The following is a 23883-nucleotide window of genomic DNA, read 5'->3' on the forward strand; positions in this document are numbered from 1 at the left end:
TCGGTATTTTTATTCTGCTGAATTAGTGCTTTTTTGGGTCCAACTTGCTGAATAGGGAATGTCATACTGCTGTGTAGTTCAGGGCTGACAGAATACCATACAATTAGAAAGATAAAATGCTGTCAGAGATAAATCTCTGTGCCAGGTTTATTATTTGGTATTTTTACAAAACCCAAGAGTTAAATGATTTTCAATCAATGCTCCACTTTACTCAGGGTGTTGGTAGAATACTTAATTAATCTTATTCAGGTTGGTTTAATGTAAGACAATGCGAAGCGAGCTAAATACTGCATCTGACAAGCATATAACGGTAAATTCTAATACATATGTTCCCTACATTGCTTGAGAGCATCTTAATGTGATAATTTCTAGCTAATCGTTCTTATCTTAGTGGGTGCTCGATTGTGGGATTTGAGTTTCCTAATCTTCATGTGGGCTCGGGTCCAAAATACACATTTCTACAAGCAATACGCCCAGGACCACAGCTTCTGCCTTTCAAAGTTGTACAACTATTTTGATTGTAAGCGCAATTGTTCTGCATCGGTTTTTATTTTCCCTATGGTAGTTACCATCCTAGCTAAGAGGAAAGACAGCTGACTGGTTCCTAGGACTTAGCCAATGCAACTTTATAACCAGCTGCTGAGAGCTGTGCAAGGGTTGAATGGGAAAACTACCTATAATATTCCTTTTCTTTTGGGAAAAGTGTGGCATTCTTGGCACACATCCAGAGTGAACACAGCAGAGACTGGGTATCTCTAAATGTCCTGTCACTCTGGCACAGCATGTTGGGACTCCTGTGTTACACTGTTGTGCTGTCCTATTAATTCTGGTTCCAAACATTAAGCGTATTAGGTAGTTTAACACAAAGTGATAAAAGTATTTCAGTAAATTTGTTTACCAATCAGGTGTAGATGGTGGAGAGCGAGAAGGCAGACTTCTGGTTTCCAACTGTTCTACTGATACAGACTTTCTTAATATTGGATTCCAGACCATGCCACCAATGACACGATGACAGAACTGATTGTTGATAGTCCTGTGGCAAACAAAGAGACAAACCTTAAATGCTGTGATTTTTCCTTTTCTTTTTTTTTAAAAAGTTATCAAGGTGAAGAATACTAATGATGGGGAACCAAAACCTGTTCCATTTTTTGAAATCAAGTTTGGCATAACACAGCCACACACAAAGTAAAGGACGCTTCACTCTTGTCCAAAAAGTGTACATTAACAAATCTTAGAATATTCTCTACTGTATCAAGCCTATCGATTAGCTGCCTCTGCCGCTTCCCTCCCTTCCCCATGCTCACTGGGCCATACATCCTCTAAGGTTCCCCCTGCCCTAGCCCTGAAGATCCATCTTTCTCTAGATCCCCTCATGCCCTTTCCAAGCTTATCTTGTTCACATGGCCCACCTTCTGCTTCCTCAACCCTATTTCCACCAAGCTGCAGACAACATTACTTCCCCTCCTAGCTCCCACGTTAGCTGATATTAATCTGGCGTTGTCCCTCTCGCCTTCAAATCTGCCATCATCACCTTCTCAAAAAAGAACTCGACTGCTCTACTCTCACAAACTACTGCCCCATTTCCAACTTCCCTCTCATCCCCAAAGTCCTTGAACGCATTGTTGCTGTTCAAATCCGTGCCCATCTATCCCGGAACTCCATGTTTGAATCCCTCCAATTAGATTTCCATCTCTGCCATAGTACCAAAACAGCTCTTATCAATGTCACAAATGACATCCTATGTGACTGTGACAAAGGTAAACTATCCTTCCTCGTTCTTCTCAATCTTTCTGCAGCCTTTGACATGGTTGGCTACACCATTGTCCTCCAACACTTCTCCACCATCGTCCAGCTGGGTGGGACTACACTTGTCTGGTTCCATTCTTATCCTTCTAATCATAGCCAGAGAATCACCCTGCAATGGCTTCTCATCCCTCTCCCACACCATTACCTTAGGTCTCCAGCAAGGACCCCCTTGGCCCCCTCCTATTTCTCCTTCACATGCCTCCACTCGCAGCGACATCAGAAAACACAGTCAGGTTCCACTTTATGCTGACAATATCTAGCTCTACCTCAGCACCACCTCTTGACCCCGCACCATCTCTAAATAATCACACTCCCTGTCTGAATTCCAGTACTGAATGAGCAGAAATTTCCTCCAACTAAATATCGCGAAGTCCGAAGTCATTGTCTTTGATCCCTGCTACAAACGTTGCTCCCGAGCCCATGACCTAATTCGCACCAAGTCCTGATCACTCATCACCCCTCTGCTCACTGACGTACATTGATGCCCAGTTAAGCGAGATCTTGATTTTATAATTCCCATCCTTGTTTTCAAATTCCTCCATGACCTCAACCCTCCGTGTCTCTGTAATCGCCTCCAGCCCTACAACCCTCCGAGATATCTGTGCTCTTCTAATTCTAGCCTCTTGAGTATCCTCAGTTTTAATTGCTCCACCATTGCTAGCTGTGCCTTCAGCTGCCTGGGCCCTTAGCTCTGGAATTCCCTCCCTAAGCCTCTCTACCTCACTTTCCTCCTTTAAGACACTCCTTAAAACATACCTTTTGGACCAAGCTTTTGGTCATCTGCCCTAATATCTCCCTTATATGGTTCGGTGTCATATATTGTTTTATAATGCTCCTGTGAAGTACCATAGGACATTATATTTCGTTAAAGACGCAATACAAGTTGTAGTTGTTTTTGTTGACTAGTATGAATCTTATTCCATTTCTGTGCTAACCTCCTTGCGACATTTGAGTGGCCCTGCCAGTTTCGAAGAGAGAAGTGTTCTCTCTGAAAAGTAGGTTGACAGTGCCCAAAACTCAATTTACATAATACCCTTTTAGTTAGCAAGTAAAGAGACATAGTTTCCATCAGTCTAAGGTGAAAGAGAACCCAGGTGCCAGAAATAAAAAGACAATGTTCCAAAGCACCATACAACAGAAACACAAACATAATTCTTGACTATCTGAGAATCAAAACTGGCAATCACTGAATATTCTTGTACATTAAGAATTTTTACAGCAAAGGGCCAACAGTCCATCATGCCTATGCTACAACAAAAACAAGAAATGCTGGATTCACTCAGCAGGTCTGGCAGCATCTGTGGAAAGAGAAGCAGAGTTAACGTTTCGGGTCAGTGACCCTTCTTCGGAACTCTCTCTACCTCTCTGCAACAGCAGTCCAGATTCCCATTCTCCATCCTTTCCTCTGATCCTTTCTTTCCAAATATGTAACCACTTTCCTTTTAAAGATTATGATTGAAGCTTCCACCCCCATTTCTGGTAGAACAGCCCATTGTTCTAATCACTGCATTAAAAATATTCCACCCTGCTCCTTTCATTTTGTTATGAGCTTCAATTCATGCCTGCTTGTACCAATGCCCTGACCAATTTACCAAAATCATATTTTATACACCTCTGCACAGGGTAACGATCCACATTGGGATCAACCAAACAAAAGAACAGCATTCACCAAATAACCACAACAGGGAAAAAAAAGATAAACAAGATTTCACCTCAAGTTTTGTATTTTAACGGTCAAATCAAAGTTAATATTATACATGATTCAGTGGATACAACAAAGTTAGACCTTGGCTAATTCCAAGGCTAGAGGTCCGTAGTGAATGTCCCGTTGCAATTATGTTGATTGTGAGCTCACATGTAGGCTAAGTCCAATATGTCCAAAGAACGGGCGAGGAAATGAAACTCCAACTGACCAAAACTCCAAAGGCACAAATGTCGAATGCCGCCACGACTATTCTCCAGGCAAATCCTCAAAATGGCGCTCAGCTCCCATCTAAACAGGTTTCCCAATCCAGTACTATTAACTACTAGCTGTAGATGAATGTCGATGTCCTCACAAAAGGTAGGTATCCCAAAACAAATAGCTTCACTAACCGACAAAAATTCTGATGATGATGGCGTTCCTTCAAATATAATTGACAAAGAGGAAAATGTCCACCACAGCCTCAGAGTACTATCAGGATAGCGACCTGTTCTGGGTGTAACCAATTTATCTATCTGATACAAGGCATCAGGAGTAAGGTAGAACGACCTTTAGTTACAACCAGAACATATCTCTTCTGATCTGTTATATCTATTGAACCCAAATTCTCTGTGTATGCAGTCAGTTATACATTGACTACATGCTCAGGGGTCTCACTCTGCATTCTTAAAGGGAGGAGAGAAGGGGGGATTACAGGGTCTCACTCTGCATTCTGTAAGGGAGGGGGGGAATCACTAGGGTCTCACTCAGCATACTGGAAGGGAGGAGGGGGGAATTACAGGGGTCGCAGCTCTGCATTAATAAATGGAGGAAGGAGGGGGTCTGGGATTACTGGAGGGAAAGCTCTGCAGGCATGAAGGGAGGTCCTGTGTACCCTCCCTCCCTAAACGCTTTGCGTTTGTTTCTGTTTGTGAAGGAGAAATAGCACACTAGTCACCCTATGTATGGGGAGAGTGCCAGAAAGGGTAGGAGCATTAAGGTTGTATGGATGATGGGGGTAATCGATTCAGCTGGTAGGATCTTGATGTGGTCATGCTGTGCCACTCCATGTTGGCCAAGATGTGCAATGCCATGGCACGTCATATCGTTGATCCATGAAAGCAGCTGATATACCCGTCAACACCAATACTTGCCCTGTTAGGAACCTTTGAATACATGAAGGGTTCAACTTTATTTATCACATGGAAATAGGTATGACTCATCCTACATTGTGAGATCCTCTGCTCCTGAGGATGCATATGCACCAGAGGCAAAATCAACAGGCAGGAGCGATCCACGTAGAGGCCCGTGGTCGTGAGCAGCAGCCCCCAAGGGGAGCTAGCCATTACAACTGCCATGCATCTAAAGGCCCCACATGATATGCCATCGGATGTCAGAGCACCAGTGTCAGAGGCAATTGCGCATGTAGAGAGGGTGGTATCACGTCTCTGTGCCCTGCTCAAAGATGACCTGCGGCCCATGGGCTTCGGTGGACATCCTATGCCTTTGGTCCTCAGTGGCAGCAGTTCTCAAGGTGAAGCCTATGCAGCTTTTCAGGGGCCCACCAGGGACCTTTGTGGGGGTCACACAGTCAGCAGTGCACCACTGCATCAGGGAGGTCACCAATGCCCTGTACCAGAGGGCCAGTGAGTATGTCCGCTTCAGCACGGACTCTCACAGCCAGGCCCAGAGGGCCATCGGTTTCGGAACCATTGCCAGAGAACTAGGTTGTAATGTTCATAGATTGCATTCATGTGGCCATTAGGCCTCCCGCCAGGCTACCACCTGCAGACGTCATCACAGAATCATAGAAAGTTTAAGGCACAGAAGGAGGCCACCTGGCCCACCGTGTCTGTGCTAGCTGAAAAACGATCCACCTATTTTAATCCCACCTTCCAGCATTTGCTCCATAGCCTTGCAGTTTACGGCACTTGAGTTGCACACATCCAGACTCCTTTTGAATGAGTTGAGGGTCTCTGCCTCAACTACCCTTTCAGGCAGTGAGTTCCAGACCATCACCACCTTCTTGATGAAAAGGTTTTTCCTCATCTCCCCTCTAATGTTTCTACCAATCATTTTATATCTATGCCCCTCGTCAGTGACCTCTCTACTAAGGTGAATAGACACTTCACCTCCACTCTATCCAGCTCCCTCAAAATTTTGTACATTTCAATCAGATCTCCCTTCAGCCTTCTCTGTTCCAAGGAGAACAACCCCAGCCTATCCAATCTTTCCTCATAGCTGCATTTTTCCAGTCCTAGCAACATCCTCGTAAACCTCCTCTGTACCCTCTCTAGTGCAATTACATCCTTTCTGTAATGAGGTGACCAGACCTGCACACAGTACTCAAGTTGTGGCCTAACCAATGAGTTATACAGTTCCAGCATAACCTCCCTGCTCTTATATTCTATACCTCGGCTAATAAAGGAAAGGATTCCACATGGCTTCTTAATCACCTTATCGACCTGTCCTGCTACCTTCAGAGATCTGAACATTTGCTCCAAGGTCCCTTACTTCCTCTACACTTCTCAGTATTTTCCTATTAATCGTGTATTCCTTTGCCTTGTTTGAACTCCCCAAATGCATCACCTCACACTTCTTCCAGTTGAATCCCAATTGCCACTTTTCTGCCCATCTGACCACACCTCTTACCTTCCCGGAGCAGAGCGGACCTGTGGGGAGAACGCCGAGAGCGGAGCCTATAAATCGAGCCCGAGGATCGAGGCCCAGTCTCTTACCTTCCCGGAGAGGAGCAGAGCAGAGAGGAGCTCTTCCAGCACGCCGAAATTTTGAAAAAAAAAGAAAAAAAAGCCAGTGATGTCAGAGGAGAGCAGCAAGGTGATTGGTTGGGTGAGTCACTGCTGTTAGTGCATTTAAAGTTTTTTTTTTGTTGAGAAAATAACCTCTGGTGATAGGGTGAGTACTACTAAAGTGTTTTATTTAATTCAGTGTAGGTTATTAAGGACTTTAGATTGGAGTGGGTAGAACAAGGCCCCTAGTGTAATTAGTATTTTTTAATTAAGGGAGTAACTAATTAATCTAAGGGTAAGTCATGACAGGAGAGCTCAGCCCCGTGATATGCTGCTCCTGCGCTATGTGGGAAATCAGGGACGCTTCCAGTGTCCGTGATGACCATGTGTGCAGGAAGTGTATCCATCTGCAGCTACTGGCTACCCACATTACGGATCTGGAGCTGCGGGTGGATTCACTGTGGAGCATCCGCGATGCTGAGGACAGCGTGGATAGCACGTTTAGTGAGGTGGTCACACCGCAGGTAATGGCTGCACAGGCAGAAAAGGGATAGGTGACCACCAGACCGCAGGCAGGTACTGCAGGAGTCCCCTGTGGCCATCCCCCTCTCAAACAGCTATACCGCTTTGGATACTGTTGGGGGGTGGGGGGATGACCTCCCAGCAGAAAGCAGCAACAGCCAAGTTCGTGGCACCACGGAGGGCTCTGCTGCACAGCAGGGAAGGAAAAGGGGTGGAAGAACTATAGTGATAGGGGATTCTATCGTAAGGGGTGCAGATAGGCGTTTCTGTGGCCGCAAACGAGACTCCAGGATGGTATGTTGCCTCCCTGGTGCTAGGGTCAAGGATGTCTTGGAGCGGCTGCAGGACATTCTGAAAGGGGAGGGTGAGCAGCCAGAGGTCGTGGTCCATATTGGTACTAACGACATAGGCAGGAAGAGAGATGAGGTCCTGCAAAGTGAATATAGGGAGTTAGGTAGAAGGTTAAAAAGCAGGACCTCTAGGGTTGTAATCTCAGGATTACTCCCTGTCCATGTGCTAGTGAGGGTAGGAATAGGGGGATAAGGCAAATGAATGCTTGGCTGAAGAGCTGGTGTAGGCAGGAGGGCTTCAGCTACTTGGATCATTGGGATCTCTTCTTGTGCAGAGGTGATCTGTACAAGAGGGACGGGTTGCATCTGAACTGAAAGGGGACCAATTTCCTTGTGGGTAGTTTGCTAGTACTACTCGGGAGGGTTTAAACTAGTCTGGCAGGGGGGTGGGACCCAAAGTAGTAGTGTCGCCGATGAGATAGTCGAGGCAAATGTGGAGATAAAAGCAAGCAAGCGTGGAAGGTCTGGTCGGCTAAACTGCATTTACTTTAATGAAAGAAGCATTACAGGTAAGGCAGATGAACTCAGAGCACGGATCAGTACATGGGATTGTGATATTATAGCTATTACGGAAATGTGGTTGAGGGATGGGAAGGACTGGCAGCTCAATGTTCCGGGGTACCGATGCTTCCGGTGTGAGAGAGTTGGAGGTAAGAGAGGAGGGGGAGTTGTACTATTGATTAGGGAGGGCATCACGGCAGTACTTAGACAGGATATCCGGTGGGGGAACGTCCAGGGAGGCCATATGGGTAAAACTTAGAAATAAGAAAGGGGTGATCACTTTGATGGGATTATACTATAGGCCCCCCAATAGTCAGAGGAAATTGGAGGAGCATATATGTAGGGAAATCACAGATAGGTGTAGGAATTATAGGGTTAGTAAGTGATTTTAACTTCCCTAATATTGACTGGGACTGCCTTAGTGCTAAGGGATCAGATGGGGAAGAATCTGTTAAGTGTGTCCAGGATAGTTTTCTGAAGCAGTATGTGGATGGCCCTACTAGAGAAGGGGCTACACTCGACCTCCTCTTAGGAAATGAGGCTGGGCAGGTGGTTGATGTGTCAGTGGGGGAGCACTATAGGACCAGTGACCATAACTCTATTAGCTTCAAGATAGTTATGGAAAAGGATAGGACTGGTCCTCAAGTTGAAGTCCTAAATTGGGGGAAGGTTAATTTCGATGGCATCAGACAGGAACTCTCAAAAGTTGAATGGGAGAGGCTGTTTACAGGGGTAAAGGGACGTCTGGCAAGTGGGAGGCTTTTAAAAGTGAGATAGGAAGAGTTCAGGGCTGGCATGTTCCTGTTAGATTGAAGGGCAAGGCTGGCAAGTTTAGGGAACCTTGGTTGACGAGGGATATTGAGGGTCTGGTCAGGACAAAGAAGGAGGCATATGTCAGGTATAGGCAGCTGGGATCAAGCGAGTCCCTCGAGGAGTATAAAGGGATGTAGGGAGTACACATAAGAAGGAAATTAGTAGGGCGAAAAGGGGCCATGAGATTTCCCTGGCAGATAACATAAAGGAGAATCCTAAAAGATTCTATAAGTATATTAAGAGTAAAAGGGTAGCTAGGGAGAGAGTAGGTCCCCTTAAGGATCAGTGTGATAATCTATGTGTGGAGCCACGGGAAATGGGTGAAGTCTTAAATGAATACTTCTCGTCTGTATTTATCGTGGAGAAGGTCTCATGCAAGCTAGTGAGTTCAAGGGAGGGAACAGCTGGAGCATATTAACATTACAAAGGAGGAGGTGTTGGAGGTTTTGAAGCGCATTAAGGTGGATAAATCCCCAGGGCCTGACCAGGTGTATCCTAGGATGCTATGGGAAGCAAGGGAGGAGATCGCTGGGGCCCTGGCAGAGAATTTTGTATCATTGTTAGCCACGAGTGAGGTACCGGAAGACTGGAGGTTAGCTAATGTTGTGCCTTTATTTAAGAAGGGCAGCAGGGATAAGCTAGGGAACTACAGGCTGGTGAGCCTTACATCAGTGGTGGGAAAGTTATTGGAAGGGATTCTGAGAGACAGGATTTATATGCATTTGGAAAGGCAAGGTCTGATTAGGGATAGTCAGCATGGCTGTGTGCGTGGGAAATCATGTCTCACGAATTTGACTGAGCCTTTTGAGAAGGTGACCAAGAGGATTGACGAGGGCAGGGCGGTGGACGTGGTCTACATGGACTTTAGCAAGGCTTTTGACATGGTCCTGTATGGTAGGCTGGTTTTGAAGGTTTGAACACATGGGATCCAGGGTGAGCTAGCCAATTGGACACAAAATTGGCTTGGTGATAGGAGGCAGAGGGTGGTAGTGGAGGGTTGTTTTTCAGATTGGAGGCCGGTGACCAGTGGTGTGCTGCAGGGATCGGTGCTGGGCCTTCTGTTGTTTGTCATATATATTAATGACTTGGATGTGAATGTAGGGGGCATGATTAGTAAGTTTGCAGATGACACCAAAATTGGTGGTATAGTGGACAATGAAGAAGGTTGTCTAAGGTTACAACAGGATATAGATCAACTGGGAAAGTGGGCAAGGGATTGGCATATGGAATTTAACCCAGACAAGTGCGAAGTGATGCATTTTGGGACGTTAAGCCAGGGCAGGACATATACAGTGAATGGCAGGGCCCCGGGGAGTGTTATTGAGCAGACAGACCTTGGGGTGCAAGTACACAGTTCTCTGAAAGTGGCAACACAGGTAGACAGGGTGGTGAAGAAGGCGTATGGCATGCTTGCCTTCATCAGCCGAGGCACTGAGTACAAGAGTTGGGATGTCATGTTACAGTTGTACATAACGTTGTTAGGCCGCATTTGGAGTACTGTGTGCAGTTCTGGTCGCCACACTGCAGGAAAGAGGTGATTAAGCTAGAGAGGGTGCAGAAAAGATTCACAAGGTTGTTGCCTGGTTTGGAGGGCTTGAGTTATAAAGAGAGACTGGATAGGCTGGGTCTGTTTTCCCTGGAGGAAGGAGGCTGAGAGGGGACATGATAGAGGTATATAAAATTATGAGAGGCATAGATAAGGTAGATAGCCAGAGTCTGTTTCCCATAGTAGGGGTGACTAAAACTAGAGGGCCTAGATTTAATATGAGAGGGAGGAGGTTTAAAGGGGATCAAAGGGGAAAATTTTTCACACAAAGAATAGTGGGTATCTGGAATGAGCTGCCAGAGGAGGTGGTGGAGGCAGGAACAGTAGCAACATTTAAGAGGCATCTGGACAGGTATGAGCAAGGCATAGAGGGATATGAAATTAATGCAGGCAGGTGGGATTAGTATAGATAGGCATTATGGTCAGCATGGACGCGATGAGCCGAAGGGCCTGTTTCTATGCTGTACGGCTATGACTGTCAATATCTTCCTACAGCTATCCTCCTTGCTATCTACCACGGCCAATCTCTGTATCGTCCACAAACTTCTTGATCATGCCCCCTGCATTTACGTCCAAATCGTTAATATACACCACAAAAAGCAGGGGACCCAGTGCAGAGCCCTATGGAATGCCACTGGAAACAGCCCTCCAATCACTAAAACATCCGTCAACAATCACCCTTTGTTTTCTGCCACTGAGCCAATTTTGTATCCACCTTGCTGCATTTCCCTGGATCCCATGGGATTTTATTTTTTTAACTAGTCTGCCATGTGGGACCTTGTCAAAAGCCTTGCCAAAATCCATGTAGACCACATCAACTGCACCACGCTCATCTATCTTTCTTGTTACTTCTTCAAAAAATTCAATCAAGTTGGTCAAACAAGATCTTTCCTTAACAAATCCATGCTGACTATCCTTGATTAACCTGTGCCTTTCTAAGTGACAGTTTAACCTCTGTCTCAGAACAGATTCCAATAATTTGCCCACTACTGACATTGGACTGACTGGCCTGTAATTATTCAGTCTATTCTTTGCTCCTGTTCTAAATAGAGGTACAACGTCAGCAATTCTCCAATCCTCCGGCACCACACCTGTATCCAGTGAGGACTGGAAAATGATGGTCAGACCCTCTGCTATTTCCTCTCTTGCTTCTTTTAACAGCCTGGGATTCATTTCATCTGGCCCTGGTGACTTATCGACTTTCAAAGATGCTAATCCCATTAATATTTCCTCTCTCCCTATGTTTATCACATCCAATACTTCACAAACTTCCTCCTTAACTACAAAATCTACATCGTCCCCCTCTTTTGTGAAGACAGATGCAAAATATTCATTAAGAACCATAGCAATATCTTCCGCTCCTACACATAGGTTACCTTTTTGGTCTTTTATGGGCTCTACTCTCTCCTCAGTTATCCTCTTACTCTTAATGCACTGATAAAACATCCTTGCATTCACCTTGATTTTGCTTGCCAATATTCTTTCATGTCCCCTCACTTTGCTTTCCTAATTTCCTTTTTGATTTCACCCCTCCACTTTCTATACTCCTCACGGCTTTCTGTCGTATTGAGTTCTCGGTGTCTTACCCTGTAAGCTCCTTGACATCCATGGGGCTCTAGATTTGGCCGTCTCACCCTTTTTGTTTGTGGGAACATGTTTATCCTGAACCCCTTGAATCTCCCCTTTGAATGCCTCCCACAGCTCTGACACTGATTTACTTTCAAGTAGCTGTCTCCTGTCCACTTTCGCTAAATCACTCCTCAGTTTAGTAAAATTGGCCTTGCTCCAATTGAGAACTCTAACTCCTGTTCTATCCTTGTCCTTTTCCATAATTATATTAAAACTGACTGAATTATGATAACTACCACCAAAATGTTCTCCCACCTGCCCAACTTTATTTCCGAAAACAAAGTCTAAAACTGCACCCTCTCTTGTTGGACTGGGCAAAAAAAGTTCTCCTGAATGCACCTCAAGAATTCTGCTCCCTCAATTCCTTTCTGACTAAAACTATCCCAGTTAATATTTGGGTAATTAAAATCCCCTATTATTGCCTAATTGTTCTTGCACTTCTCAGAGATTTGCCTACATAGCTGCTCTTCTATCTCCCTCTGACTGTTTGGGGGTCTATAGTACACTCCCAGCAGTGTGATTGCCCCTTTTTTGTTCCTCAGCTCAATCCATATGGCTTCATTTGATGAACCTTCCAACATATCATCCCTCCTCACAGCTGTAATAGTTTCCTTGACCAAAACTGCCAGTCCCCCTCCTTTCTTATCCTCTTCCATATCGCGTCTGAAAACACTGTAACCAGGAACGTTGAGCTGCCATTCCTGTCCCTCCTTAAGCCATGTTTCTGTAATAGCTAAGATATCATACTGCCATGTGTCTATCTGTGCTCTCAGCTCATCTGCTTTATTTGCTATACCCTTGAGCAATGCCAAACTCTTTTTGGCTGCGTTTGCTGACAACACAACCACTAGGTGGCGCAGTACTTGCACATGCAGGCTCTTCAACTGGAACGTCACTGTCTGCGATGTTCTGGCAGCTGCCAGGATTAAAGATGACGCTGCTCAATTTATCACAGGAAATGCTTGTGGCTAGATCGTTCCAGCAAACTAACCTTACATTAAGTTGGATGGAAGCCCAGTAATATGCTACTATGTAGTTATAGGATACTAACTGTATTCCTCAGATCCACTTAATACTCCAATAATCCTATTAAATACAAAAGGAATTTTATGATTGAATTTCCATTGGAAGATAGTGAACTGTCACCCCGATCAAAAATCAGGCAGAATATAAATGCTGCCAATTCGTTATTGTGATTTGTTTATGACTGACCAGGACTGATTTCACCCGAACACAGCTACTAGCTCCTGCCCCACTGGCCGCTCTCCCCCCTCGGCAACTCGCTTTCTCCCCCTCCTCCCCATCGGCTGCCTTCTCCCTCTCAGCCGCTCACTCCAGACCTCACTGCTCCCGCCACTTCCCTGGCTGATTGCTCCCTGCTCTCCACCCTACCTCTCCAGCCACTAGCTCTGGGCCGCGCCGCTTTCCTCCTCTTGGACACTCGCTCCTACGTTTCCCATCACCAGGTGCCACCCGAGAAGCAATATGGGCCGCAAGAGGTGACGGGGCAATGTAGAAGTGAGTAGCCGAGAGGAGGGAGGTGGCACGGCCTGGAGCTGGCGGCTGGAGGGGGGGCAAGCGAGCAAGCGACCGGAGAGCCGGGTGGTGCGAGCGGGGAACAATCGGCCAGGGGAGTGGGGGGGGGGGGGTGGGAGCAGCGAGGTCTGGAGCAAGCGGCTGAGGGGAGGAAGCGTTGAAGCCTGGAGCGAGTTGCCAAGAAGGGTGAGCTCCAGCCTCAAAGTCTCCCATTCAGCCGCTTCCTCCAGCCGAGCAGGGGACTGGATTACCGATGATGCGTTATCGCACATGAGTGAAGATGGACCAGGCACAGATATGTGACGACGTTGGTGCTGCGCGATGACGTCATCCCATGCACGTGCCACTTAGACCTGGCAAGATGCAGCTGCGCACTCTGATGATGTCAGTGGTCCGCTGCATTGCCAGGAATCACTGTTTTTTTTATTTTCTAACTCTCGTTTCCTCTGTCTTCCAGACTCATCCATTAATTTTACACCTTCCATTTTAATTTCTGATTTTGTCGCAGCCAAGTCTACCCTGAGGTACCCATCCCTCTGCCAAAATAGTTTAAACCCTTCCCAACGACGTTAGCAAAACATCCCGCAAGGAACTCAGTCCCGGCTCTGTTCAGGTGCAACCAGTCCGACCTATACAGGTCCCATCTCTCAGGAATCTGAAGCCCTCCCTCCTGCACCATCTTTCCAGCAAAGCATTCATCTGTCTTATCCATCTATTTCTATACTCACTTGCACGTGGCACTGGGAGTAATCCGCAGATTACTACTTTTGAGGTTCTGCTTGTTAATATCTTACCTAGCTCCCTAAATTCTGATTGCAAAACCACATCCCTCTTTGGATCAAGTCGTTGGTTACGATGTGGACCACAACTGCTGGCTGTTCGCCCTTCCCCTTCAGGATGCTCTGCAGCCGCTCAGTGACGTCCTTGACCCTGGCACCAGGAAGGCAATACACCATCCTGGATTCATATCTGCGGCCACAGAAACGCCTGTCTATTCCCCTGACTATTGAATCACCTATCACTATGGCTCTTCCAGTCTTCCCTGTACCCCCCTGTGCAGCTGAGCCACCCGTGGTGCCATGGACTTGGCGCTGGCTGCACTCCCCAGGTGAAGCATCACTTTCCTCAGTATTCAGAACTGAATACCTGTTGGTGTGAGAGCATTCAGGGGTCTCCTGCACTACCTGCCTGATTCTTTTTGACTGTCTGGTGGTCATCCATTCCCTCTCTCCCTGTATACTCTTAAGCTGTGGGGTGACCACATATATAAAGGTGCTATCCACAAAGCTCTCATCCTCATGAATGCACTGCAGTGTCGCCAGCTGCCGCTCAAGTTCCAAAACCCGGAGCTCAAGCTGCTTCAATTGACATGACTTCCTGCACAAATGGTTCTCCAGGATATGGGAAGCATCCTGGAATTTCCACATAGCACAGGAGGTGCACTCTTGAGGTTGAAGCAACCCTGTTATTCCTTTATTTATTAGTTGACCCTTTGCTACTGCTAAGTAAAAACCTTACCAATACTACAACAGCTTAGAATTATTAATTGAAACCTTACTAGTACTGATAAATCCTACTAAAAATCAATACAGTTCACTAGTTAAAATAAACCTTACTAAAAAAAAAAAAACAGCTGCTCACTTGTTTCTTATTATCATCATTAAAGGAATCCTCTCAATCTAGGTGCAGCTGGTATGTGATCACCGCAGATGCTTCATGCAAATCTGTAACCGCTTCTCAGGCAGCTGCCATAACACCTGGGAGCTGTGCCTGTCCCAGCTGCCACCGTTGTTCTCTGAACTGTCTCAGATGGAGGGGTGGCTTCTTGGAGATAAGGGCTATCCTTTGCAGACATGGCTCCCGACACCAGAGAGAGACCCCAACATGGCTGTAGAGGAGAGATGCAACGCTAGCCGCTGAGCTACAAGAGACAACATTGAGCAGGAGATTGGCGTACTGAAAGAGTGCCGCTAATGCCTGAATGGATTGGGTGATGTCCTGTACTATGGGCCGAAAAGGCCAACTCCTTTCTTTGCTGCTCTGCACAACTAAGCACTCAATAGGGGCCAGACCTGGCTTGATGAGGAGAGACGTCAACAGGATTCTTCCTCGGACTATGAAGATGCTAAGGACCTACAACATGAAAGACGTTTGGGAGGACAGATGGCACGCAGGCTCTGCACGCAGGGCTAGCAGTGAGCTAAGGATGTATGGCAGTGGCTTATCAGACGAAGGTAGGTTGTCTGCTCCATAGGAACCGACATGAGCTCCACAAGCCACACATCACCCTCACTCACCTGCTATGCACCATTCCACATCTGCAGCATCTCCGTGTAAACCATTAGCGGCAGTAGCTGACTGAGCCAATGTCCATGTCACTGCATCCGTGGAGACGCTCATGAGTAATGGTGGCATGGCAATAATGTTGTTGCATACGTTGGCTCTCCTGAAGGGCCAACGATGCAAAGGGATGTGACAATGGCGCTACATGCTGGCACAGGGAAAAGGACACACATGTTGGTGAGGAACATTTAGTGAAAGACATATTTACATTGCTGTGAAACCCGTGCATTCCCATTTGTGTCAGTGTGTTCTCTGTAAATGGAGAGATTGCCTCTTCTTGGTTCAACCTCTGCACTAGCAGCCTGACTGGAGGAAGGCTGCTGATCGGATTGTCTTTGGCTGTGGATGACTTTGGTGCTCATACCCTGTGCACATGAGGCCTAGCAGGCCACGGCTGGCTGGAGGAGTATTCATTCATCCCCTTTCAGTATTGGACCCTTTGACGGCAGATGGCCTCACGGTTATTCACCTCCTCTGCCATTTCCAGCCAGACTGCCTTGTTCAGGCGGGAGGGCCTCTTCCTACCCATCGCTAATGAAAAGGATCTCCCACCTTGCCCGCACAGCCTGCAGGAGAGTGAGCATGGAGGCATCGCTGAACTGGGGGGGCCACCCTAGAGCACCCCTCTGCCATCCTCGACTTTTGATGTGGTCAGGTGACTCCACCGTGTAGCAGCTCTAACCTCTGGCTGCAAGATTTGTCTTGCACATGTTTGAAAACCAATGCAAGACTAGTGAGGAAATCTGTGATGTTGTCATGGTTTTTCAACTATTTCACGTCGACATCTGTTCACGAACACTTTGCTTCTGCAGTAGCTGATCATATTTATTGGTGTAATATTTCTAGTTGGCAATGCAGCTAGAATATGAACATTTGTCCTGTTTGTTTAACAAAGATCGTGTAATTGAATAACATGTATTTTCACATAACAGCATAGAAATGAATAGAGATTCCAAATGCATATTAGTCTGCAGCTTTTCACAGTCAGATGATTAGATGCTCATGGTAGGTAATTATTCTACAATTATGGTTTTATTTCTGTTGTGTACTTGCCATTTAAGGTATATTTCAGTCTCACGTCATGGAATGTGCAAAATTAAGATTATTCACCCAGGTGCAGCATGCCCACAAGAAGGAATGTTACACTTAAGTGGAAGAAGAGGATCACAACTTCATAGGACAATGGGACACAGCAGGGTAAGTATGTGGCAGCGAAGCAGAAAGCGCTGGGGTAACCCAGCAGGTCAGGCAGCATCTGTCGAGAGAGAAGTAGAGATAACTTTCAGGTCTGTGAACTAGGTCATGTTAACTCTGCTTCTCTCTCCACAGATGCTGCCTGACCTGCTGAGTTTCTCCAGCACTTTCTGCTTTGCTGCCAGATTGACAGCAGACCCACTCTTCAGCAGTCAGGTGCTGGGGCGCATTAAATAAGGCCCCAGCACCTGCTGCACAGCTGCCAAAATGTCTCTCACTGCGTCGAATGTCCCGTCTCTCCCCACGTAATATGGGGGGAGTGCGGCTTGGCGCAGTGATGCTAATGAGCCCCCACGTGAAATATCACGGGGGCATTGCGGCGGCCGCTAAATGTGGGCACCCCTCTGAGTTTACAGGGTGCCACCGCACAGCGCAGCGCCCCAATAAAATTCAGCCCAGAATGTTAAATTGATAATATTGATAACTCTGCAACATAGGCATAAAGTACATCTTAACAGAATTATGAAAGTAGCAAACCTGTTCTGGTTTCTGTGGCCAAGTGTAAAATAGTTTGAGGGTATTTTTTTCTCGCGAGGTAGTGGCTTCTTGACTTGAAAGAATGTGTGGTGCTCTACACAAGATTTCCAAAGGATTTTACATGCTCTATAATTAAGCATATTAAATCCAACAACACTCTCTTGAGATTCATTCTGCCAATTAAATAAACAGATTAGTAAAGTTAAGCATCTTTAATCAGCCTCATGTCACTGCTTATTGCTGTAGAAATTAGGGCTGAACCAAAAATATTGCTAGAAGCACATCTCTCCAGCTTTTTATAGTTATAATCAACATAAGCTCCTACATAAGACTGTTACTAGATTATCTTGCACTGCATATAGTTGTGATGACTGCCACATTGTGGACTTTTCTTAAAGGTCAGTTCTGTAAGTCTTTTTATAGAAATCTGGAAACAGTGTAATATGACTGTCAGAATTTATAAGATATTAGTGAGCTGGATTGATATTCCTCATAACTAATCATAAAGCACCTCACAATTTTTGCGCAGATATGACTACACCCGCCCCCCCCCCCCCCCCCCCCACCAGTGCTCAGTCCAATGCTCCTCTTCCCTTACTGACAAAATACCAGAAATCCACTGGACAGCTAAACCCTAATACCACCCGAGTTCTGCCAAATCTCAGGATCATCTTTACAGTTCTGCCAAATTTGATTCCCCTTCCAACGGTGTGATCCTTCCCAGGATGCCACACCCAACCATGCTCAGTTTGTGAAAGCCCATGATTACACAGGATTACCAAAGTGCAGGAGTGCTCCTAGTTCAGTTAAACCCCATTCCTATCGGGAAGTACTAAATACCATATACCAAACTCCAGATAGCACACTTGCTGTGTATTCTCAACTTTAAAATTGGGAAAGGATTAAAAGTAAATCAATTTTTATATATAATATATAAAGGGTGCTCATTTATTCTTTTCACATAATAAAAAGCACCAAAAGAAATTCCCAAATGCCATCAAATATAAATGAAATCTGACATTCATTCACTGCAATTAATGGCCCTATATCGTCCAAGAAGATATTATCACCTATATGATATAAACTCCCCTATTGTTATAAAACAGTGTATCCTCCAACTCTGTGGGCAATGCCACATGACATCTGCTATTTGACATAAAAATCAATACGCTTCATACACTGTGATTACAACATACAATCTTCTTTTCAGTGTAAAATACTTACAGATTTTTGCCTTAGCTGAATGAAAAACCGTTTCCTCTTGAAAGAAATCTTCGTTATATTTACCCTATAAGAAGAACATTCGAAATATATCTCTAGTTGGAGTTGCGTATTGTCAAAATTGAAAGTTTTAATTGGCAGAATATAATAGTACACAATGAAGTGTTTCGAACACTTGCAGGAGAAATGTTCTTTTTTACACACAATAGGGTAGATCATGACTTTGTGCTGTAGTGTAAAATGGGAGACGGTAAGTCGTCAGCCTATTTTACATCCCTCCTGATTTATATTTACATTTACTTCAATGGAAAAAGAAATCCGGAGAGATTTAGAACAGGCTGATGACTGATCATCACCCTTTTTACACTATAGCATATATATATATATATATATATATATATATATAAAAAAAGGTCTCCTCAAATGACATTTAGAACCATAGAAAAATTACAGCACAGAAGGAGGCCATTCAGCCCATTGTGTCTGTGCCAGCTGAAAAACTAGCTGCCCAATCTAATTCTACCATTCCTGGCAGTGACTTCTAGACACCCACCACCCTCTGGGTGAAAAAGTTTTTCCTCATGTCCGCTCTAATCCTTCTACCAATCACCTTAAATCTGTGCCCCCTGGTAATTGACCTCCTTACTAGGGGAAACAGGTCCTTCATGACTATTTTATAACGAAATACCCTCATTACTTCAATATTTGGATTAGTTTCTATGAGTTGCTGAGGATTCTACTGAAGACAATGTGATACTCAAACATAGATCCAGGCTATATTTAAGTGTTCATGTCTTGGAGCATTTTTCAAATATATTCATTAAATTAAAAGTAGTACACAAATAGATCAAACTATTACTTAGCACAATTGTTGCTTTTTCATCTGTTGGCAGAGAAACTGAGTGTGGGATTTATTTAGGATGGGAGAGGCTGGTTGTTGCATCACTTCATTTTTAATTAAGGCGCATTGAAGGAAGCTATAAGCAACAAAATCAATTTCTGTTTATAAAGAACAGGTGCGCAAATTTGTTAAAATAAATTTTCCCAAAGTGTGACAAAAAGCACTAATAAAGGCAAAATAAATGCTCCAACAAATGCAAAAAATAATTGCTATCAGCTCTCTTCTCCCCTACCTCCACCCCACCCTGCAAAAGACATAGGGCTGAATTTTACGAGTGCGCCGCAGTTCGCGGTGGCGCACTCTGATGGCGGCGTGCATCCCGCGCAGATGCGTCGTCCCTGTGCCCCCGCAATATTATGCGCTTGGGCTCATTTAAATGGAGGGGGAGGAGCAGCTGCCCCTGATGACGTAGAGGGGCAGCCGCCGCGTCCCCGGCAATGGTGTCCGGCACCACCGCGCAGGCGCCATTTTTAAAGGCAGTTAGGCCTTAAAAATGACAATTTTTTAAAGGTGCATTATTATGTATTTTTTATTAACTAATAAAGATGTGGATGGCCCTTCCCCAATCCTCCCAATAGTCATTTCAATGCCCGAAATGACCAACCCGAACGTCCCCCCCACAACCTTCTAGCTTTTGCCCTTCAACCCCTTCCTACCATTCACACAACCAATAAAAATTGAATTCCCTGCTCCTCCACCCCTCCCGCCCTGAAAATTTTATACCTCCCCCCTCCCCACCAGGTTCCCGCCTCAGAACTCTGTACGGAGTTCCGAAGGCGCGCGAAGCACGAATGGCGGCTGTAAAATCATGTAGGACGGCCAATGCCAGCAGGTAAGTTTCTTTACATATTAATGTTACTTTAAACATTTAGATGAAGGGCCTGCCACCAGGTGGTGGGGGTGCCGCACAGAGGTCCCCCCCACTGCCGGTAATATGTGGTGGGCCTTTCTTGACGTTGCGGGTCGAGGCGGGCCTCTCCCCGCAGAATTTTCCTGGCCCCCGTGTTGTGACCTGCAGCATCAAGGGGCCGGTAAAATTCAGTCCACAGTTTTTAAGGGGAAAACATAACATTAAACATTCTCTTAGTATGGCCTAAGAAATATTTCTTCCAAGAAGATATTGTAAGCATAGGAACAAATAAATGTCAGCAACTTAAGGACTATACATACCATACTATATCAGCTAACTGACAAGTCAATAACTAGTAATCTTTACCAAGGATAAAAACTGATCCGAGCCATATTTCGATAGACAGCCAGCCCACCAGAGGATATCCCAATCTTTATCTCTAAATTGCCTTGATCCTAAAATAAATAAATCAATAAGTCACAACAATTTGCCAGGGTCAGTAAAGAGGACAAAGATGACAATGTTTTGAGTAGATGCATCAAAGAGAATTGGAGAGATCTGAGTAGAGCGTGACCATTTTTAAGAGAAATTCCATTTCTTAAACAGGACAACGTTTGGAGATTTTTTTGTTTGGTTCAAATTGATGCTTTTTAAAAAAAATTATAGGGGTGATAGGTGAACGCAATTTGGTGCGGGTCAGGATGCAGCAGCAGAATTTTGAATGAGTTGAAGTTTATAGAGGGTAGAGGATGAAGACTGTCTAGGAGAGCACTGGGATAGTTGAGTCTGGAGGTGACAAAGGTATGAATGAGAGCTTCAGCAGCAGATGTTATAGAGATGGAATTAGGTGGTCATTATAAGCATAATGGAACTGATTAACAAGAGTATACTTAATGATTGTCTGTGCAATAATAACCTATTAGCAGTTGGCATGTATCGAGAAGGGGGAGATCAACCTGGTCAATCTCTGAGGAAGTGGCAACCCACGTAGTTTGGGGTAGTTCTACGACCTAGTGTACCTTGACTGCCAATAGCTTTTTGATAAAAGTCCCACATGAGAGGCTATTAATTCAACTCAAAACTGTGGGGACTCAGGTTAACCCATGGGAATTGATTTAAAAAAAGGCTGAACAGTAGGAAACAATGCATATCCATTGGTGGAGCAGTGTCAGAGTTGAGTCGGGGGAATACTGACTGAGGTGGCTCAATGCTGGGCCAAATTTTGTTTCCAATTTACTCAAGTGACTTGGATTCATAAACCCAATGCAAAGTGGCCAAATGTGCAGATGACACCAAACTAGGAAAGGCATAGGAATCAGAGGAGGAAACTCAGAAATTATAGAATGAGTTGGACAAAATATTAAGTCAGCAGAATAATGGCTGATGAAATTTGATGTTGCCAAGTATAAAGTACAGTTGAAGGTGCTCAGAAGTACTGGGCAAAGAGGATGCTGGCTTTGAAAGGGACACTGGAAAATCCAACCCATCGCAGCTGGTAGGAGTTTGGGACGTTTAATTGCAGGGATACCTTTTCGATGAGAACACTGTGTAACATATAAATGTGATGTAGGACTTTCGAGTGCGTTAATAAGTTAATGGGAAATAGCTTTCTCTGTAACTTAGTGTATAAGTTACCTATTAAGTACTGTTAAGTTAATATTGATTTTTAGTTTAGTTGTTCCAGTAAAAGTCTTAAAACATGAAATCTTGTTGTGTGATTCTATAATCAGTCACTGGGAAGTTCATTTCTCTTCTTGTGAAGTTAGCGGTCTCAACACACATCCTTCACGAACAGTATTAAAATAGCTAAGGACAAAGCCAAAAGAGACTTAGTAGATCGAATACTACCTCAGCAACAATCAACAAAGATAATAGAATGTTGAACTAAAGAGCCAAAACAGTAAAATGCAAGTTAAAAGAGGTAACATTAAACTTTATAACTCACACCTTAAAAACTGCGTCCAGTTTTGGTTGCCAAGAACAAGAGAGACATTCAAGCTTGCAAGCAGTGTAGAGAAAAGCTAGTAGGCTGATCCCTAGGAACCTAAAAAATAGGAGCAGGAGTAGGCCATTCAGCCTGTCAAACCTGCTCCACCATTCAATAAGATCTTGGCTGATCTGATTGTGGCCTTAACTCCACTTTCTTGTCTGTTCCCCATAACCCTCGACTCCCTTGTGGATCACAAATTTGTATAACTCAGCCTTGATTATATTCATCGACCAGCCTCCACTGCCTTCTGGGGTCGGGAATTCTAAAGGTTAATGACCCACTGAGACACAAAATTACTCATCTCCATCTTAAATGGGAGTCCCCTTATTTTGAAACTGTGGCCCCTAGTTCTAGATTCTCCCATGAGGGGAAACATCCTGTCAAGCTCCCCTCAGAATTTTATATCTTTCAATAAGGTCCCCTCACTCCAATGCGAATAGGCCCAACCTGCTTAGCCTTTCCTCATAAGACAATGCCTTCATCCCAGGAATCAATCAAGTGAACCTTCTCTGAACTACCTCCAATGCAAATATATCCCACCTTAAATAAGGGGCTGAATTTTACAGACGCCCGCCCCCCCCAAACACAGCGGGTCTTGGCTGGGGTGATGGTAAATGGTCGGCACAGACTCGGTGGGTCGAAGGGCCTGTTTCAGTGCTGTATAACTAAACTAAACTAAACATGTATTCCCCTAATTATACTGCCCCCTATTACTACTGCATTCTTTTTTACTCCGCCCAACTTGAATGGCCCCCTGCACCACAGTGCTATGGTCAGTTTGTGCATCCTCCCTGCAGTCCCTGCTCTCATCCACAAGAACCTCCTACCTGTTGGACAAATGCAAGGGCTGAGGCTCCTGGATCTCCATACCCGCCTCACTTGCAGTCAAACCCTCTGTCCCTGACCACGGACTAAATCTGAAGTCTTTAACCTAAGGGGTGTGGCTGCCTCCTGGAACAAGGTGTCCAGGTAACTTTTTCCCTCCTTGATGCATCGCTGTGTCTGAAGCTTGGACTCCAGCTCATTAGCTGAGCCTAGTATCTGGGGCCTGAGTTATGAAGAATCACTGGTGAAACTAGGGCTCTTCAGTCTAAATAAGAGGTATTTGAGAGATGACCATGGCAATTTACCAGCATCTTCCTCCTGCTCCTCCAAACAACCTGCAGATAGATGAGCACATTCTGAAGTGGGTTCAGGCGTCTCTGCTGTCTTTAGGGCCCTTGTTTGCTTTGTTATGCAAAGGAGCATCACCCCTAATGATTCTCTCAAGTCAACCAATAAAGAATGCTGAATGTAGAAACTAGAAGATTTCTGTTTTCTAACTTTTAAAATCCCTCATCCTCATGAACAAAATATTTAGTAGTTAAAAAAATGTGGAAAAAACTCAATCAAACCATTCCTCTATATAATAAAAGCAAAATACTGCGGATGCTGGAAATCTGAAATAAAAACAAGAAATGTTGGAAATACTCAGCAGGTCTGGCAGCGTCTGTGGAGAGAGAAGCAGAGTTAAAGTTTCGGGTCAGTGACCCTTCTTCTGAACTGGCAAATATTAGAAATGTCAAACGTTATAAGCAAGTAAAGCGGGGGTAAGGCAAGAGATAACAAAGGAGAAGGTGTAGTTTGGACAAGGCCACAGAATAGCTGACCAGAAGGTCATGGAGCAAAGGCAAACAATATGTTAATGGTGTGTTGAAAGACAAAGCATTAGTA

The 23883-nt window shown here is 45.0% G+C and overlaps 1 protein-coding gene across 9 annotated transcripts in view; it reads right to left on the reverse strand.

Annotated features, from left to right (window-relative positions):
* Positions 1-23883, reverse strand: part of LOC137346782 (tyrosine-protein phosphatase non-receptor type 3-like) — a 360471-nt gene that overhangs the window by 170267 nt on the left and 166321 nt on the right. For all 9 annotated transcript variants that reach the window (XM_068010672.1, XM_068010633.1, XM_068010662.1 and 6 more), the window contains 4 exons: positions 20547-20635; positions 18433-18496; positions 17209-17381; positions 899-1033 (listed from right to left, as the gene is read on the reverse strand). In XM_068010672.1, the coding sequence (XP_067866773.1) occupies positions 899-1033; positions 17209-17381; positions 18433-18496; positions 20547-20635 (461 nt within the window). The remainder of the gene's footprint in view (positions 1-898; positions 1034-17208; positions 17382-18432; positions 18497-20546; positions 20636-23883) is intronic.

The sequence above is a fragment of the Heterodontus francisci genome, chromosome 2 (genome assembly GCF_036365525.1).
Source record: "Heterodontus francisci isolate sHetFra1 chromosome 2, sHetFra1.hap1, whole genome shotgun sequence".
Taxonomy (NCBI): domain Eukaryota; kingdom Metazoa; phylum Chordata; class Chondrichthyes; order Heterodontiformes; family Heterodontidae; genus Heterodontus; species Heterodontus francisci.